The sequence below is a fragment of the Amia ocellicauda genome, chromosome 11, assembly GCF_036373705.1.
Source record: "Amia ocellicauda isolate fAmiCal2 chromosome 11, fAmiCal2.hap1, whole genome shotgun sequence".
Classification (NCBI taxonomy): domain Eukaryota; kingdom Metazoa; phylum Chordata; class Actinopteri; order Amiiformes; family Amiidae; genus Amia; species Amia ocellicauda.
This window is the reverse complement of record NC_089860.1, coordinates 33,773,825-33,794,687: the sequence shown is the minus strand read 5'-3', so window position 1 is coordinate 33,794,687 and position 20,863 is coordinate 33,773,825. Positions and strand designations below refer to the sequence as shown.

Genomic DNA, 20,863 nt, shown 5'->3' with positions numbered 1-20,863 from the left:
TTTGGATACTTACTGGTGCACTTGTTCATGTCCGGGTTTCGAACCCCAAAGTATCCCATGGGACACGATGCCAAGCAGACTCCGATCTGTCGGATGTCATTTCTCTCCAGGAGGATGAAGAGTTTGGGCAGGCATTTGAGACACCCGTTGTATTCAGAGCACAACTCACAGCCCCTCGAGCATGACGGGGGGACTTCAGTGCTTACTGCAAGACAGGAGAAACACAAAACTTAATATAGCATTTCATACAAGAGGACTTCTTGAAATCCCACAAACAACATGTTCCTTTAGACCCATTTTTAGGCTATTTCACCTTGTTTGTTTGACTTCTAAGGCCACACAGCTAGAATATCACAGTTCAACATCAACTCACGGAGAACAGAATGAAAAATAAAGTACCACCTGAAGGCTTACATAAACAAGCTTTGTTTGTGGTTCACGTGGTTTAAAAACCAAACAAACAAACACATCCTTGGAACAAACAGCACGCTTATCTCCAGCATCTCTTGTTAAGTTAATATCAAACACAAACCAATGTAGCCCCGCACGTAACGGCGATTACAGTTAATTATATTGCGATCGAAAGTTAATATTTAATGTCAACTTAACCATCGCAGATTTCCTTGTTTGCCCAGGGCCTCGCAAGACTGTAAGTGCTTAGCGAGAGCTGGCACGCAACAAGGAGGGTTTTATGGCGCTACAGAAATGTACTTCGCTTGGAATGAAGGAATAAACTTTGATAATGGAAGAGAAAAAACCTGTCCGATGCTCTTAAATGATCTGAAAAAACACATATTGTGTCAGGATGATGTGGATGGAATACATTGAGCAGAGGCCCAACAATGAGCATTAAGGTCTAGCATCTCCGTCTCCTGTCGATACACACAGTTCAGAGTCTCAGTGCTAGGCCATGCTTTCTGGGTCTGAACTACAGCCTGAATCAAACCAGAACACTAGATCTTTCCCACACTATCCCATATGCAGTACTTTTCTTTTCTTCGCTGGGAGTGGATTGAGCTTTATGATTTCTTTTCAGCCTTTCTCAAGCATGGGCCGTAACACAGACAAGGTATTGTTCGAGATTAGGAAATGCTTTTCCAAGCCTCTCCGTGAGATGGACTTTTACTACAGGCACATGTGAAAATGTGGAAAATCATAGTTCTTCAGAGACATCTTATACCTCACAAAGCGGTATATTTGACCTCTCTTGGGTCACACGTCTCTGTAATAATCTCCTTTGCCAAACTGACAAACTGACCCAGAACCATGCTGTGAAATGTCATCAGTTGGATGAATCGGATCAGGAATACTCTCAATACATCACATTGATCGGTTGAAGAAAATTAAAGACATTTAGATTAATTTATCTCTTCCTAATGGGGAAACAATGCGTACTTGTATCTACTTTTTTGGAAGTTGGCCTAATCCCTGAAGCAAATGCATGAATGTATTATATATCAGACAAGTCAAGGGACACATCCTGCTTTGCGGCGATAATAATTTTACAATGAGTGATTTATTAATGCAATAGTTCATATAAATTATCAATCTATATAACAGCAATCCATCAGACATGCTGTCTTACAGATAAACCAATAGTCAAGTGGTAAAAGCTACCTTTCCAAACAATTATATGATACAAAGTTCAGTAACCTCGCATGGGGAACCGTGTTAAAACTGTGAAGGAGAGAAACAGTGTTTAATTTTCAGTAATAATAATAAAACTAAATAACTTAAATCAGTAGTTTGAACTAGATTAGTGGCACGAAAGACACACTTGCCAAACACCTGTGTCACCTGTAATTATAATGTACCTGATTACACCCCTGTACAGTTGATCATAAAGCCAAAATGCTGATTTTATTTACATTAGCAAAACACGCTACAAAGGCATTGCTACTACCAGTTTGTTTGATTTAGATAGTTGTTTACTTTCATGGGTTTCTGAAAGTGAGTGAGATTCGACTCATTTGGATCACATTTGTGGTTCCAAATACCATAAAAAAAAAAAAAAACAGGACATGTTTCAAATTATAAAGTGTAAACTGACACATACTACATTTGGAAAGAAGACTAAGTGTAACATTTTTATACAGCAGTATAAAAACACTGAGACCCATAGAGTTTTTGATTGCCAATTATAGGTTTATGATTGATTAAATAGTATATAACTCTCAAAACACATGGGCCAACATTCATAAAACTTAAAAGCCATGTATTTTCACCACCCCTTAAAAAATACATTAAAAGTAAATACACTTTTTTGTGAGCTTCCATGTTGTGTTGACTTTTCATTTCGTGTGAGGAACAGCAGCTCTACCCACTTAGCTTCGATGTTAATTGAGCACAATGGTCAATGCTTTACAGGTATTGTTTAACAATGTTTCATTCATTAAAAAGGTCAAAATTGTACTGCAAAAGGGGTGATGCACAAAGGGCTACTGTGGAGACGGAGTTCACGCACACCTCGGAAAAATATGTATAAGTCTTAGAAAGCTACAAGATGAATAGACCTCCTCAATGGCGCTCGCTTCGATCACTAACCCCTGTCTTGTAATATGTTTGCTGTCAGCGTATTTACGGTTTGTGTGTCTGTTTTGAAAACACATTGAAGGAGACGTTGGCACTGGCCTAACCCTGTATCCTTTGTTCTTAGATTCTCGTTTTACACAGGCAGTGAAAACAGGTGTCACTGTGAATTATTTCTGTTTACCGCCAGCTAATGCGGGAAGAGGGAAAAAAAGGTTTGAAATGGAAAAAGCTAAGCGAGGAAGGCAGGAATGCACTCATTTGAACGTTTAAATCATTCTGAGTGATTTATGTCGGCTTCGCAAAAGCCAGCAGAGAAAAATAATATGTCAAGAGATCCGACTAACCCCATAAAATGAGCTAAAGAACATGGTACGGCCTTACAGGATTTTTTATTTGACAGCTCTACCCACTTAGCTTCGATGTTCACATTCTGTCCGAAACCAAAGGATGGAGAGCTTTGAGATGGCCCAGACTGAATACAGACATGTCCGGAGTGTCTTCCCTTGTTGTTGGTGGGATTTGACTTGATTGATTGATCGACTGACTGTAGTAAAGTGTTCAATGAGAAAGCACTGGAGGGCGATCTTGGTCAAACCGCACGTTTAAGATAGACAGATAGACAGATAGGCAGGTAGGATATGCACAATCAAGCCTCACACAAGAAATTAAATCCAAAAAGTATAATATAAACCTATCAGCTTGGCACATCCCCCCCTGTAGTTAAGGAAGTCACATGGGCATGCTCATATCAATCTATATTGCCCCAGGTACACTGCATACTATTTCTAGTTCAGAACCTATTTACGATCGAGAAATTGCTTCTGAATTGAGTGCTGCTATTGCCTGATACTGAGCAGAATAAATAAGAAACAGCAACGCCACGGGCTTGTACTGCACAAATAAATCATACAGCTAATCACTATAGTAGCAAAATACGGCACGCAACTATGAAATACGACGCGGGAGTGTTCTGGGATTGCCTGTGTCTTCTGTTTGATTTGACCCTGGAAATGTTGCTCTGCTATTCACGGTCCTGAGGGGAGGACAGGTACAGTACAGCTGCTGTGGGAAGAAAAAGAGTAGGACATGGAGTTCACTAGAGTGCAAACTGAAGGCCTGGTCCAACAGGTAACTCCCACTGACCCGGGCGGTTTGTAGAGAAACAGGAGGTTTGGAAGAGAAGTGGTGCTTGAAAATGACTGACCGCCCTTGACTGTATGTTGTCAGGGTATTGCTGGTGCATCAACCAGGTGGGTTAACCTAGAGCAGAAGCAGGCCGACACTGTTGCTTGATTGTTGTCATCTGCAATGGTCACCCCCTCGACCAAGCCTTTAGGACAGATTTACACCAGGCAATTAGCACACAGAGCTGTGGTCTTCAGTCATGTCCACAGGCAAATCTGTGCCCAGTAAGATAACCTTCTGTGTGATTCTTTAGGGATGACTGTCCTACTGTAACTCTGCAAGCATGCGTGAAATTTGAAAATTGGTAGCAACATTGCCAGCAATAAATTGACATGTGTAGATTGGAAAATTGGTGGCAATTAATTACTAGCAATTATTGACAGAAAGCATTGCCTATAATAATGGTCTACAATGGCCTACAGTAAAACCAGTGTACACAGTAAAACCATATAATACAGCTGGCAACCTCTCAGTGTTTAAAATGATGTGTAAAATGGAAACTATCCTCACTTCCAGGACACCTGTCTAGTGATCGAATTAAGGCTTCTGTGTTCACACATTTTCAAAAGATACCAACATGAAAAATACATCTGATTTAAAACTAATACACTTATCGACTGGGCCAGACTCCAAGAGATAGCTTGTTGCACCAAAAAAGCAATAACTTCAATACTGTTCTGTATCCAGTACAACTGTGCTGCTGGTTCAGAAAGGCAAACACAACATACTGCAGTTGGGTTTGAGATTGGCTTAAAGCTCGTTTAGGATTAATAAACTCCAAGGACATCGAGCAGAACAGCCTACAGATTTTGCTAACTGGAATGGACTATTAACATGTATTGACTGGGTCAAATGAGATAGTATTAGACCATCTGAATGGTGTATTTGGTCTCCATATGCCATACAGAGATAAATACCGTTATACTGACAGAGTGACCACAGCCTGGGTGACCTGTCGCTTGAAATACCCTCAGATCTATTTGAATTGCTCTGACTTGCCTTTTACAGGAGGGGAACTTGTGCTAAAGATGACGTGGCCCTTATTCATGTGTGTGTGTGTCTGTGTGTGCCTGAGCCTCCCAAGCGAAGGTACGGAGAAGTATCTGCGGCCGGTTTACACTTTGCATCTGACTGACCTTGATCGTGCATTTAAAACAATCACAACACCTCGAGTTCAACTTGTGCTTCGATGGCCTGAATCACACCAGTTGGGGAGATTGAACAATTTCTCAAACGCAAATCATAAACGTCTCCCGGTCCTCGGTTCCCAGGATGTTTCAGCCCAGTGCCGTTCCCATGCTGCGAGAGTGCGAAGGACTGTTCGACATTCAAAAATAACGGCTAATCATTAATTGAAGGTTATATGAATCAGGGTAACAAACAGCCCTGACTAAATATAGCACACCCCTTATTTATATGCTAATGAAATATTTTATTACCATATAACTCCCAGCAGGGCCAAAATACACAATAATGGGTCTCCAAAATCCCCCCCCATGTCATGTGTGTGTAGTTATCTAACAAAGGTAAACACGTTGAGTTTTAATGATATGAATTGCACAACAGTAATGTTTTAGCCAACAGGCTGCTCAAGTTTAATACTGTGTCCCACCTTTCCTCTCCTTCAGAAATGCGCTGTGCAGTTTCCCAATGAAGTAAGTACTGAAGCGCAGCATGCAGGGAGCGTGGTTATCGCAAAAGCACTTGTTTGTGGGTCATTTAAAATGTGTAAGGCTAATGTGGAAGAGTACATCAAACAACTCCAGCTCCATCTCTTTAGAGTCCAAATTCAGGATATTCAAGCCATCAATAATGTTGACGCACGTTTTTCTGATTTATGACGATTTAACGTGTCTGAGGAAGCTTGATTTAGAAAACATGTGGAAAGGCCGTATAGACAACATGTCGTCCTGCGCATTAGTTACGAATCCTCTGCAGAGGAGGGCCATGTGCTCCCCAGTTTGGGTGCACTGACGTTGTGTTACGAGAAACGCGGGGGAGAGAGCTGTGTCACACCCTTGCATTCCTGAACACCAGTGCCACCGCACACCCACCTCGTGTCCGTTCTGCAGAGCTGCGATCCCCCGTGTGCAGAACGGCGCGACACGATTCATGGGAGGGGTGCGGAGGGTGACATGAAGGCGGGGCTGGGGGGGACACGTTTTAATGATGGACGGCGATTCTTACAGAGTAACGCACTTTGTCAGTATGTTAAGCTCTTTTTGAATCACACCTTTGTGGATTCTTTGTGGACTGCGCACCAGGAATGTGGCTTATTTCACAAGTCCAAAAAATGAAAAAGAGGAAAATCTTTGTATGCACTTAATTAATAAAATATGAAAACCATAAATCTTCAACGTTTTGATATTAGAAATCAGGTTTGCACAAGTCCAGTCCTCGGTGGCCTCGATCCAGCAGGTTTGATAGCTCTGCCTGAATCAGCTGTGACTTGAATGTTAAGAAAACTGAGCTAAAGAATGAGTTCAATTAGACAATTAACAACCCTTAATTAAAGCTGCCATCAATGTGGGTGTTAGGAATTCATAATTGGTGGAGATGTGTAAGTTCTGTTCGGTTAACAACAAAATGGGGATTTTTTATACAGTTTAATTTCACAGCAATGTTATTATTAAATTAAACTAAAAGCAAAAATTGTAATAAATAGGCTAAATAAACAAACAACTAAACACACAAATAAATACCTCCATTTCCAACCCAAAAGAACAGACACAAAAAAGTTCTCAAAATTCAAATCTAGTCTATTTTTCCTCTGACTATCAACATGGATGCTGAAGAAAAAACACTGCTGTGAGGATGAAGCACAATGAGACTCTGGCTTTTGGTTCGTTAAAACCCGGACACTATGGACTGAGCTCTGGGGGGACGGAAACCCCTCAAGTCTCCGAGGGAAAAACAACAGCACCGCTTCACAGAGGGAAAAACAACAGTCAGAGTATCTTAAGTCCTGTATTTGAGTTAAAATGATTGTGAAAATGTTTGCCTTACAACCCCCGAATTGACCTTTAGACTGTAATTCTCTCGGCACAAACCAGCTGGAGGTGGACATGAACGATCCTGGGGGAGAAATCTGCTTCTCAGGATATATCTGCCTTGCTTTTTTTCTTCCACTTTCCATATTTTAAAGAACGTGTCAGTGATGTAGAGGTAAGCGGTTTAATATCTCCACATTTGCAGATGTGATTTAATTATTGAGAGACAACCAGTGCCAAATGCTGTGTGTGTTGTTGCTGTTGTTGCTGCCAGCTTTATATACTGTTCTTTGCATTGATAGACAGGCAGTTATGTCCCAAGAGCGTTTAAAGGTTAGTTTGCAGCAATTCCACTTCAGCCAATGAAAAGATCAACTCTTAATGATAGAGTAATTGATTTCCAGCCTTCTGTGGGGGGTCTTCAATGAGATCAACCTGTTCAATGATATGTTAAAAGCCTATTTTATCAATTGGTTGAAAAAGAAAAATCATCAGTTAGCATTGGAAATTACAAATATTAAAGGGAATGCTCAATATAAAAGTGAAGCGCCACTATTTTATTTAAATAAACAACAACACTTCCTGGGGATTCCTTGTTATCTGTATAATGTATATCAATTATAGCATTTGCTACAAAAATACTGTATATGACACTGGATACTGAATATACTGTGAGAACTGCACGAGGAAAACTCCAAATAAATACACTCCAGCAGCTCCTCTGAAGAAAAGCGATGGACATTTCTCCCCAGTACCACATTCGTCCTGCAGGGGGAGTGCGACACACGGATCGGTCTGCACTCTCATTCTGAAAGGGTCTCAAACTCGAACCTGCACCCAGTTTATTTCAAAGGGAAAAACATCACCTCTTCACTCCGGCCCTGAGCACCCTCGATTTCAGTGCTGAACAATGCAGAGTGCACGTTTCCTGACCAAAACCTCTTTAACAGGATTCAAATAAATTAATGTACAGGTAAATAACAGCACACAAGATGCACAATAAGGGAGAAAGCTGAAATATACAAGCATAGAGCTAATTTATGAAGAACTTTCCGTTTTGTTCTCATTATCAAGAAGCACAACCTTAATTAGACAATCACCGCAAACCGGACTCTACAAAACTGTGCTAGGACATTGTGCAAACGTTTGACTGGGTTACTATCCTTTCAGATGGTTTAATCTGGGGAAGCAATAGTAGCTCACCACTATAGCAATACACCAGCGCTGTACTTATCTGACTTTAGAAAATGACATTTAAATAGAGTGACATAGCTCAATATATCATTGCAGTTATAATAGGAGCAGAAGGGCAGCTTCCATCTCTGGACAAGAGGCACTGCCCAGCAATCTGCGTCCAGTTTCACCGTTAACATCACTGCTGCCAAAGAACAACTTCTATTACCATTAGAAACATAAATGGATCAAATACCCACAACTCAGTGGAACAAAACAATGTAACAATCAAGTTAAAAATCATGTATACAGTTTTTTAATTAACCAATCAATCAATATTATTCCTTTGCAAGCACAATCATGATTATATCTTCTATACTGATGCTAGGAAGAGGTGGACAGTGAACATCGACACGGCGTACTTACTGCGTCTCTGCCTCCTTCCCTTTAAGACCTTGAGGCTGCCGGTATAATCCATTAAGCTTAAGAAAACCAGCACCACAACCAGTCCAAACTGCATAGTAACTGCCCAGCGGTCAGGTCCACAGGCAGGCTGATGGGTGCAATCGCTTCCACTCTGCAGGTGACTGCTTACTGCTGGCGGCGCCCACTCACTGGTACAAGTTTAAACATGCCTTACTCTTGTCCAAATACACAAGCCATAATCGCTGCCAGAGAGGACTGGGGAGTGAATCGCTCGGCTCTTCCACATTCAACCCATGAAGATCCCGGGTGTTTGGAGGAGACCCATTTGAGCGTGACGTCGAGGCCGCGGCTACGTGGGACGCTGCATCGGTCGGTGCCAGCCCCTGGCAGAGAGAGAAGCACGGTCATTATTAATGACAGATAACAGCTGTCCATTCGTAGGAACAGAGAATCATTTTTGCTTTAACCCCTCAGGGATTAGCATTTATCTATCCCAGAGTTAACATCTGAATGAATACACTCCAGCAGCTACAAATACAACAATACTAGACTGTGTGATCCCTACAGAGGTGTCTCCCTGCAATGCAAATTCAACTCTGGATTAACTGGGTGCTAGTGTAGGTCAGCACAAACTGCTGGTATGTCCAATTCACAAATTATTTACATCATTACCAAACTGTCTAACGAAATGGCAACAACTGATGTTACTAAAACATCATATATAGTACAAGAAGGACAGCATTTAAATACAATTATCCTTATACAATCAGTAAAATATGAGTGGATAGGTACTAACTCAATGTTGAAGGTGTATATATATATTTATATGAACACGTGCTATGATCTGATGTGGAAGAACAGCCGAGGGACCATGGGAAACTGTTCAAATCCTAACTCCTTTAAACCCCAGCTCTGTGAACTGATGTTTTAACCAGTCAGAATACACGCAGCAATAATAAAGCAAAAGAATAAAAGGAGATTCATCTTCTCTTCCTGATATAAATAGTCACATTCCCCAGACGATGCACAGGCCAACAATGCTGAAGTACGGCTCTTTCACTCCCACGGGCTTTAGTCTGAGGCTCAGGAGATGGACACTGCGTTAAAGAGCACCCTGTCAGACACAGCGACACAGACACAGCGTTCGGTCCGGCTGAGTGAATCCCACCGCCCTTCTGAAGAGCAGCGAGTAAATCCCGACGGTATTGTCAACACACAGGCAGAGACAGGGGACTGCTAAACACTGTGAACAAGACAACCAAACTCAGATCTACTCTGTGAATGCAGACACTTATTAATCTGTCACTGAAACCACCGTGTCTGAACCGCAAGAAACAGACATCTCTACGGCACTAGCAGGCTAAACTAAACAATATTAATACCATTAACATTTGTCAGGAATGAAATTAAATAACTCGGGGTGAAACAAAGTTGGTCATCTTAACCAAACTGCAGTGAGATTTATAATATTATAATATTATTATAACAATAACAACAGACATAATGATTCTCACATGGCCAAAACGCACCACATTTCTGTATTTATGATCAAATAAATGTCAGCATATCTATCAGCTTGTGTTGTAGGGATGAAAAAACAATACTGCAGAGAAAACCAATAATTATATTTGTTTAATAGTAGCTATAAAATACATTGGAAAATAAGACAAAACACACACATGCTCAAACCACCACCAAAGCAGAATAATTTATATTGTAAACCGTCTTAATTTGTTCTTCCTGTTTCACTCTATCACTGATTTTCTAATAATAAAATAAAATTATCCATAAACCTCTTTTCCCAAATTATAGCCTATACAATTAAAATGATATTACTTTTGTGTAACTTTCACTTATATAATTGGCAGCGAGGACAATAGGAAGTTATGGCATCAATGCACATTTTAAACGTCACACAATGCAAGATACAGTCTACTAGAATACAATTCCTCAACATTAGTATTTATTTCTATTTAATAATGTCAAGATGTTAATTTAACTAGAGAAAAAAGAATAAAGGTTTCCTTGGTTATAGATCTGCTTGTTCGGGGGTAATAGGAGAGCTTTGACGTAAAGCCATATAATGAGTACAAGTAATACTTATTTAAAAAACAAATTTTCCTTCGCGCACACACGAGAGCGAACCAATAACAGCTTAACTCAATTAGCGTACGTATTGTAACCCTGGTAAATTATTCCACATTGCCTGGCTCGTTCCAGAGATCTACCAGACAGATCTTTTATATAAAACCAGCAGAACAACGACATAAATATTTAAATTAAATAAAAAAATTTAAAAAACAGAAGGAAAAAATAAAATAAAAATAAAAACGCGTCAGCACTGTCTGGAGAGAAGCAACACTCTGGTTACAAAACGTTATTAATGGCATTGTTTCCTAATTGGACGGTCTCATAGATCATTAGACAGAGAGCTGAGAATAGTCCGTTTATGTCTGGCGTTTGCAGGCTGATTATAGAACTGTTACCAAACACTCGGGAGTCTGGAAGGCACTCTGTGTGCTTAACGTCCAATTAAAGGGAACGGAGTTGAAACACTTTACGGAGGGCTGCCTGGTCTGGGGTGATGTTCGTTCTGCGCAGCTAAAATAGCCCAATTGGTATTAATCAAAGGAAACACATACTAACACATTTCCAGTGAACTTCCCTCTCTGCAGTTTAATGGCTGACAGCAAATTCTGCACCCTGCGGGGTTCTGGTAAAAATAATATCAGGGAGGCAGAAATAATTTTAGGTAATAAACACACATTACCCAACACTGTTGTCTGACATTCAAGAAACAGTTTGGGAGAAAACTAAACGTCAGAAAGTAGCAGTCGGGGGTAGAAAGTGCTTGGAAAGACTCGGCTGTGGCTATGCAATGCTTTTTTCCGCCCATAATGGCACAGACAGCTTGTTGTGTGTGGCAGCAGGTCCTGCAGTGATAAGATACAGCGGCCACAGGTTGCCATAGACGGCCCACACTGTGATGAGTCTGTTTGCTGTGCAGAACTGTGTTGTGAATCCAAATCCCCAGCTGTGACAGGAAATGAGAAGAGAGTCGATGGCTCTTGAAGGAGTTAGTTTGTTTGGCACAATGGAGGCTAATCACGTGAAGGCAAACAAAGCTAAAGCCATGTAAGAGGATCCCAAACGTGAACCTGCAAAATGAATGGAAGCTAATAAAGACAGGCCGCTGGAAAACAACAGGAAGTACAGTTGCGTTTCTCAGGCTTCATACAGAATGTATAAACAACCCAAATCCCCTCTGTACGCCTTCTCTGCAGTTTATTTTCCTTTATGAAATTCCGACTCATTTCACCGACACCTCCTGGCACGCGTGTGCCGAGGCCAGATCAGAGCTGCGTTTGCAGAAAGCCGTAAACCACTTGACCGGCGAATAGATCTTTTCAACTGCAACAAACATGCCATCTCCACCAGCTTGAAAATGTTAACATTTCCCAATCCGTCTCACCGCCGCGCTCGTTAGTGCTAATGATTGTGTCAAAGTGTTTCACAACGCTTCTAAAACAGCCCCGTGGGCGTCCGACTCTTCCACAAGAAAGACGGAGAGGAATATAATAAGCTAAACGCGTAAACAGGCCCTCATTTCTCTGGGCTCATGTTGTTCCCTGTGAAATATTGTTAACCTTCATTCTTTTTAGTGTTGATGTTGCTTGTACACACACACACACACACACTCTCACTCTCACCAGCTGAACTCAGATCGCCTTATTTCCACAGCGTGAAGCTCTCTTCAAACCTTTGAGGGACATTGATCTGGCGAATAATGCTCGCGCTGAATAATGCAGCATTTGTGCACGGCCGGGTCACCCTGACGCATATCCACCCTACAAAGTACTAAAGCCCCTTGACAATGAGAGACAAAGCAACGCTCAAGTGGCTGCACCCGTGTTCCTTGTTATCTGCTGTCTGCCCTGATGCCGAGGTATAGGTATCGCTTTCTCACCAAAGGACCCTTTCACCTGTGTAACAGACGCAACCCACTCCCTCATCAAATATTCAGCAGACTGAATTGCCGGCGCTGTGCTCTGCTTGATGTATGAATTATTCAGACAGCTGTATGACAGACGGGACAGCAAGCCACAATTTACTTTTACAACTGAAAAGCCTCCCGTAGGAACAGCAACCGCACCCACACACCCTCGCCTCGGCTACTAAACTCCAGAGAGTGCGCATCCCCAATCCTTCCTTTTCAAACCCTGTATCAGAGCCCCGAGAAGTTACCCCCGAACTCAGCATCCGTGCAGCTCAAAGCATCAACAAACGGTTTCAACGGTTTGTTTGTCCGTTGTTCAATAACCATTAAAGTCCTTCATGTGTGCGCTGTGCTGAAGAAAGACTTTCCAACGGCCAGCAGGAAAGTGAAAATAGAAAGGTTTCAAAGCAGACCAGCAGACCCTGGGCCGTCAGTCTGTCATGACCTGCGGGACTCAGTAGATACGATGACCTCATCTGTCACGAGTAACGAGCCAGGGTTTCAGCAGGCAGTAAATCGAGCGGCACCAAACCGTTGTACGTTATGTTTTTCCGGCATCAACCCACTCATGTTGCCGCTTCAAACGTCTGAAGTCCACGAAGCAGCGTGGGGGCAAGAGCATAAAAAAAGTGGGCACAGTAAACATGCAATAAATGCAGCTGGTCGTAAATCATCCTCCTAATGGCGAACTATTCTTCTGTTCTGTTTCTTTTTTTACCATCCTGGCTGGCCACTGCAGTCAGGTGTCCAAGGCACTTCCAAGCTGTCTCCTTCTCGAAGAAATATTTTTCCTCCACACACTCAGTGTTATTAAAGCCAAACTACAAAGCATTTCTCACCTCTCCCCTTCTTTCTCTTTCTTTCCCAGATGGTCTAAGCGCACCCCCTCCCCGGCACAGGGCGCTGCGGACGAGATGCCCACTGTGACAGACCGACATACCGGGTGGCAACCCCTGGGGCTCCCATTTACGTTGAGCAATTTTTCACTTATTAAGGTCTCCTTTGGTCTACCGCAGCCAGGCATGCTGGTCGACATTACAGCCCTGATCTAGTCCTGCAAGCTCTCTGGGGGGATGCTCACAAGCAGAGCAGCTGACCCGAGAGTCGTGCGGAGGGGAAAAAAGCAGAGAAAGGAAAGGCTTGGTAGACAGCAGTGAAGTACCTCTCCAACTCTGCTACCTCCGAGAAGTGCGCCCGGATGAGCTCCTATTTTCTGCTCCGTAATTTGAAACAGCAGGTGAGTAGAGCACGGGGAAACTGCGTTAATCTGTGGCAGAACACCTGATTGCCCGTCTATTTCGAAACAGTAATGGTTTGCTTAATGACTTCCTGTGAAAACATAAAACCAGGAGAGAGACATAATAAGGTGCTAATAAGAGCAACAGATGTGTCTCTCAGCTCCAGGTTCCCATTATTTTAGGAGCTCACCTCCCTGTGCAGTAAATTCCAGTCACTGGTCCTCTCCATTCACACATGAAACACGCCTGCATGTATATAAAGCATGCCAGCCTTATATGATCAACAGTATCTACATACTGTGCTATGAAGCATGAGGATGTTTGTCAAGTCACAACTCTATTTGTAACTACTCGTTTTTGGGGGGGTCTGTCCATTTTAAAACATCCCAGATGGGACAGAAAATCAGCATTAACTGAAACCAGCAGACCGTTCAGCACAGACACATTTTCAGCAAATTGCCAGGTCACCACTGCACTTAGCAGGACCAAAAACAACTGCTCGCTGTCTGTGCATTTCATTTTCTAAATAGACACGATGCTTGAGACCACTACAGCCAGACACCAAAGTATTGCTTTAATGCAACCTGGCTACCTCTAATGCACAGAAATCTCCTCTTTCGGTCGACAGGTTATTAAAGGGAGGGTGAGGGGAGGGTGGAAACAGAAAAATACACACAATACTGCCCGAAAACTCAGAAAGTGGCAGTTCTTGCCTGCATACGCGGGAGGGGGAGGACAAGCTTTATGGACACGCGGGACATGTGATGAATTTAAATTGCACCAAGTCTCGGTAGGAAAGTTAAGTTTTTATAAATGAATGAATGAATGAATTACTAATTAGCCAGATGTATTTGAAGCCGCACACGTCGCAATGGACGCTGCGCAGACACTATCGGCGATCTTCACATTAGATGTATTTATTATCTGTGACTTCATATGAAAAAATGTACAATATTTTTACAATTTCCATTACGTCACATGTATTTGTACACTACTTAAAATACATAATCATAATGATTCATTAGTATCACTAACATTATGAATAATAATAGTAATAATAATAATAATAATAATAATAATAATAATAATAATAATAATAATAATCACCTTTCAAGTCATTAACATTTTCTATTTAGATTTTCAAACGTCTTGCAGTTTTGCAAAGCAGTGGTTGACTGCTGTGAGAAATTCAGACACGCAGTTACATTTTACTACAGCTCCGTCCTGAGTATGAAACTTTGCTGCAGATTACAACACGACACATACATTTGTAATCAATGCAATCAACCCCAATATGCAGTTCATTATATAATAACATTGTAAATGGACGTCACCGTTTTCATTTAATTATACTAATTTGCACAGATCAAATCGCAATAATAATGCTTTTTATTTGTTCAAACTACTTTCCTTTGCATGCATTTATCTCTTATTGTGTGCAATAAAATAGTTATTTTATAGTTGTTACATAAAACTAACAAAACAATTATTACAGCAGCAGTACGAATTGCAATTCTCCCCAAACCCTAAATAAAGACCTACCTGCTCAATTGCCTTTCCGATGAATTGAGGGGTTCCCAAGGTCCTTTTTATAGGGGAGAAGAAGAAAAAAAATCCTTCTTGTCGGGTTCAGATGAACTCCTCCTACACAACACCTCCAGATGCGATGGAGAAAAATAAAACCTTATCTCCTGTCTGTATTCGTCTCAGAGAAACTTAGGAAAAGACCTGCAGTCTCCTGAGCCGCAGCGACAGATGCGCCAACGCCGCTGCTGGGGCTGCGAGAGGGACACGCACTGTGTCTGCGCAGCGCACTACTGGAGCAGCTGCTGCGTGTCAGGATGCTGCTGCTCTCACTGCGGAGACCCGACCACGCACACCCTGCGCTGCTGCCGCGAGCGTCCCGCGTCCCGAGCTGCGGACTGTCCTCGAGCGAGCCCCGCACAGCCCCGCGCGCCCGGCCCCGCCCCCGCACCGCCCGCCCCGCACGGCACCGCACGGCACCGCACCCCACCCCTCCGCCCCGCAATCCACCCCGCCGCCCCGCCCCGCACCCCACCCCGCCGCCCCGCAATCCACCCCGCCGCCCCGCACCGCCCCGCACCCCACCCCGCCGCCCCGCAATCCACCCCGCCGCCCCGCACCGCCCCGCACCCCACCCCGCCGCCCCGCACCGCCCCGCACCCCACCCCGCCGCCCCGCACCGCCCCGCACCCCACCCCGCCGCCCCGCAATCCACCCCGCCGCCCCGCACCGCCCCGCACCGCCCCGCAGACACAGCTCAGTCGGACGAGGCCGTGACACACACTGATTCCCAGGGCCCTTCCTCACGTTCAGTCCATTAGGGAAATGTCCTACAGGAGGACTGTACACTGAACTGTAGGGAGGATGCTTTCTTACAGAATCCGATACAATCCTATAGAACATTTCTGCTTTCATAAACAACAACAATTACTCTCTTTATTATTATTATTATTACTATTACTATGTGTTCTGTTGGTTTTAATGTTTATGCTGTTTTAAAGGTGTGGGTGCAGATCTGTTTAGATGATTGCCATTCTTCAAACCTACACATACCACACCTTGAAATGCTGTAGTTATTTTTAGTCTTGAAGCTGTGGTGTTTTTATTTGATTTGATTGCGACCATGTGTAAAACTCCACCTGCTTAATTATAGCTTATGGAGAATAACTATGTGTCACAGGTGGTGCTTTGCAATTTAGTCTTCTTTCTTTAGATGCATTGTGGTCAATAATGGGTACAACATATGATAATAAAAATAAACATACTGATTGCATACACACTTAAAGTTATATTAATGAACCCAACTGACCCAACCACTCTTAATAGTAAAAGCAACTGTGCAATATTGTAGTGTTCCACAATAATTACTGCCTTTTCACTTAAGTCACTTAATAGTTTAAGTTGCATATATTTCTAATATGTTAATTATTCATTCAGTATCCACCTTCTGATGTCTTGATTCAAACACACATATATACCTCAAGTCAAAGAAAGCAAAGCTACAATTTTATAAAGAATTTCTCTTCTTTTCGGACCAATTCAATTCGAAATGTGACAAGACTCCCTTCCCTAAAACGCCCCAAAATATATTCATGAGCCATAGATAATTCATGTCTGTAGTGGTTTTGTATGGCTATCCATTATATGTATATATATTTCATAACTGTGTGCAACATATTCACAAACTGCTTTAGAAAGAGAACCAGCATTTGCAACTTAATCAAATTCAGTTCCCATACGAACAATCATCACTTTTCACAAAAGATGGCAGTAAAAGGTCTATACTCCCCGCTGTGAGGTTTATTATCGTGTGTAACTGGAAATTAGACGATGCATGACCGTTGCTTATTGTTGTTTCACTGATTCAGATTTATACAACTCTTTTCAGCTTGATTTAAATACAAAATACATATATTTTGTTTCCAACATGAGGAAGTAAATGTATATAGGAGATACATTTAACATTGTATGCCAGTAATTTTCTCTTGGACCAGTTTGAGTTTTCTTTCTGCCTCAGGCTATGTCCATATCACACTGGTGAATTAACAGCACCATCAGGACATTAGCAGCTTGATTGTACATTTTTGCTGAACCTGAATCCTGAACGCTATTTTAAGAAAGTAACAGGAATTTAGCTCAGGAAACTTAGCTTAGTTATTTTCGTCGACCCCCCAAATTTTGCACTGGAATACAAATAATTGAATGCTGTCCTCTAAGTAAAAGTGTAAGAAAGAAGTACTTCTCTGTTGAATATTAGCTGTCCAACAATGTAGTGTCTGCCTTTGCCATTCACACGGGTAACCCGGGGTGAAACATGAGCCGGCGAAGGCCAGAGAGAACTTCGTTGGGTTCGTAATTGAAAGATTGCAGTCTTCGGGAAGGGGGGGGGGGCAGCTAAGGAATTTGAGGATTTAGAAGTCCACGTTGTCGTTCCAGATTGACAAGCATGCGAGTTATACGACCTTGACCCCGGAGCGCAGGGGTCAGAGGGCAGTCTATTAGGGTCCGTCGACTGTTTGTCTTCAATTATGGCGCAGAAACCCGGAGCAAAACCATTTGTTGTTGGATCCCAGAGCCATAAAGACTCCCCACTTTGGGAATACTTAAGCCTGTAAAACCCTCTGTCTGCCCTACCAATTATTTATTGATCTCTTGCTCAGTGTACAAAACCTACGGCTTTGCGATCCACTGTGCTGCTGTGGTGCTCTGGGGATACGATAGAAAGTGGCGTGCCATTGACTAATAAAGAGCAGGGAAGTTTATAATGAGTTTTGGCCCGCCAATCAGCCCCAAAGAGATTATGTACTGTTTACACCAGAGCTGGCCTCATATAAACCGATGTTGCATGACACAGGATCATGCTAGAACTGTTTTTAGTAGCTCAAACCAAAGCTTTTCTTTCGGCTAAATTGTTCTTTACTACTGTGAATTAGGACTGTTTGTTACTGCGCTTTTCCAAGGGTTAGAGAAATGTTTAATGTTATTTTTGTGCAACACAGGGGCTAGGCTTAACCTCATGGGGCCAATAGCAAGGTATTCAAGCCTCATTCTTGCTACGCCATCCCACGAGGACTGTTACTCTGGAGTTACTACGGTGAATAAGCAACTTCTGTTTACATTACCATTTCGTTTATTTAATTTCTGCTTCACAAACTGCTAGAAACTTCCCCCGGCCTCTGGAGCTTTTGCTTTCGGTACTTGTTTGAACTGAAATACGTTTGAATAAAAATGTAAATGCTTAATTATGATTTTTATTACTTTTTCATTTCTTTTTATTTTTAATAAAAGTTACTGATCACAAGATGTCTAAGTTGGAAGTTGGTGGGACTTCAACATAAATACATAGGAAGACGAACAACCTCCTACAAGACAACGATAAACAACGCGCTTGTATAGATTTTGATATGTCCTTGTCACTAGCCGTGCTTTTAGATGGGGAATTGAGGACACAAAGAATGCCAGGGACCATTTATGAACCCTGCGGAAAGATTATTAGATTACGTTTGGTAAATATGGCCTAATATGCCTAATCCAAGGGGCTCAAGGGCAGAAAGCTAATAAGGTAGAGTCATATAACCCCAAGTGTGATGTGTGACAGTTGTTTGGATAACTAAATTATATATTTATTTAAACAGGATTCCTGCAAAATCTTCTCTCTCCTAAATCAGATGATTTTAAAGTTAACATAGATGTCAAAGCAACTCCGATTTCTTCTTAATCCAACAGAGGGCCACGAAGAGCAAGTCCCGAAGATTAGCCTCCACAAGAAGCCTTACACACAACCACAAGAAATAACAGTTGATTCAGGTGAAAACGAAGTCAAATTTAGTTGCAAAATCTTCAGTGGGCATTTACGAGTAGCAGTAATGAAACTCATATTTGGAGCAGCGTTAATTCATTAAATAACCACTTGTTTCATGTTTACAGAAAGCATACATCCATTAGGCCTGGCAAAAAATGATGTGATTGAAATGTCACCCAATGCAAATACAGTAAAGCAAAGGATAACATAAGAAGTTAAACCCATATAAACACATATTTTTCACAATATTTAAATCTTAAGGTGCAAAGGCTGTAAATAAAGTTTTTGGTAAAATATGTTCTTATTTTAGTTAAAGGTCAAGCATATTTGGGGGTTGTGCTTTAATGCAATACAATGTGAACAAATTACCATTTAAAAAAGCTTGTTCTGTATGTCTGTGTCTTTTCGACTTTGTGCATTGATCACGACCACTTTTAATCGAGAGTTATAAATGCTCCCTTCTCAAAAGCGTTCACTCTTCTTTGCGTGCTGAGGGTTTCACAGGAATGTTGGTGTGTTATTCCAAATATAGTCCTGTTGTCCTTGGCCAGCAAACTCCTGGTTCTCACCAGTCTTCAATAATACTGTGCAATGGGCAATTGTCTCTGAAAATCCCCGAGCAAAAAGAAAAATAGTCTCATGACTGTGCAAAAAAAGAAAAAAAGGAGAGATTTGCACAGCCCTAATACTTCTACAGACAGACATCGCAGTTTCCTGCTGAGCTTAGAGACTTACTTTTCAGAGCGTTCAGAGCATTCTTTAGCAGCTGTCAGCAGCGTTGGCATCTTCCAAAGGCACACATCTGATTAATCTGCAAATAATTAAAATGATCCCTCATATGAAAGACTCGTCACACGATGCTATCGACAGCATTACTGATACGCCAGAAGAGACACATTTCTCGAAAATGGCACCTGTATGTGCTTTAAAATGTGCTTTATTTGTCTTGTGAGAGTTATGGTTCCATAAGACGCAGCAGAAGAAAGCAGAGACAGATACAATTAAAACACAACAACATTAAAATCATTCTAAATAACAAGTCGGGAAATGGTTTTATAGATACATATAAAAAATGCATTTACATGGAGACTGATTTTTTATCCCTAAAAATTCAGTAATAAAGCTCGGCCAAGTCTGAATGAAGATGCTGTCTTGGGGGGCGCTTAGATTTAGCTACTTACAAGGCAATTCCAACCTGCTCTCTGGTATTTGAGAACCGGCCCCGTATAAAAGATTAATCTTTTCGTAATGCAGTTTTGTATAAGAGCACTGCAAGCTGATTTCCTGCCTTTGGTGGCATATCGGCCCCCAGTAATGAGCTTGCAGAAACCATACATAGCAGAGTGACTCTGTTCCTAAAGGACCATACTGTTCTTTTGAGTTTGAAATTAATAACCCTTTATTGTCGTAATCCACCCCAGGTGTTAAAGCCAGTTTTTTCCTGGTATTGTAGTCTTAAGAAAGGGGTTCACAATATAGACTTCCAGACAAAAAAAAGCAGAAGCAGCTTAAAAAAAAGTAATAATTTTCATGCAGCATGACTTTGCATGTTGATGAAATTCCCAGCTGATGAAGATTATAGCCAGGGATTAAGTCTGGAAAAGCAATGGATTTCACAAGCGGTTGGGGTTCAATAGCCAAAGGAGGCTCTACCACAAACTGCGTCTTTGCATCCGTAAGAACAGAACATCGTTAGCAGCCCGAGTCACAGAGTACCCCCCTGGGAGGAGTGCGTTTCACAGGGACATTACTTAACACAGTCACAGCGTTGCTTCACCGGGATTCCACTTTCGCCTGAGATGTAAAGAAAACATAAATACATAAAATAATGTTTAACAGCCGCGCCGTGTCAACAGACTAGTGTGTTTGACAAAGATCGACTCTACCTTCGGGTCAGCAAAGGTTAAGTACAATCGAACCTTTAAAAGTGCAATAACTCACTAGCCATTTCTTACCATGGCATGAAAAGATATATATAAATAATACATAAATAAAT

The 20,863-nt window shown here is 41.9% G+C and overlaps 1 protein-coding gene and 1 long non-coding RNA gene across 2 annotated transcripts in view; one reads left to right on the top strand and one right to left on the bottom strand.

Moving 5' to 3' along the window:
- The window catches only part of rspo1 (R-spondin 1), a 31,103-nt gene extending 15,661 nt beyond the window's left edge, over positions 1-15,442 (bottom strand). The window contains exons 1-3 of the mRNA XM_066717572.1: positions 15,084-15,442; positions 8,307-8,689; positions 14-205 (exon numbers count right to left, since the gene is read on the bottom strand). Coding sequence (XP_066573669.1) covers positions 14-205; positions 8,307-8,400 — 286 coding nt within the window. The 5' untranslated portion in view covers positions 8,401-8,689; positions 15,084-15,442. The remainder of the gene's footprint in view (positions 1-13; positions 206-8,306; positions 8,690-15,083) is intronic.
- Positions 6,715-20,863, top strand: part of LOC136763518 (uncharacterized) — a 32,251-nt gene continuing 18,102 nt past the window's right edge. Inside the window, exons 1-2 of the long non-coding RNA XR_010820988.1 lie at positions 6,715-6,882; positions 13,172-13,540. This is a non-coding gene — a long non-coding RNA (uncharacterized LOC136763518). The remainder of the gene's footprint in view (positions 6,883-13,171; positions 13,541-20,863) is intronic.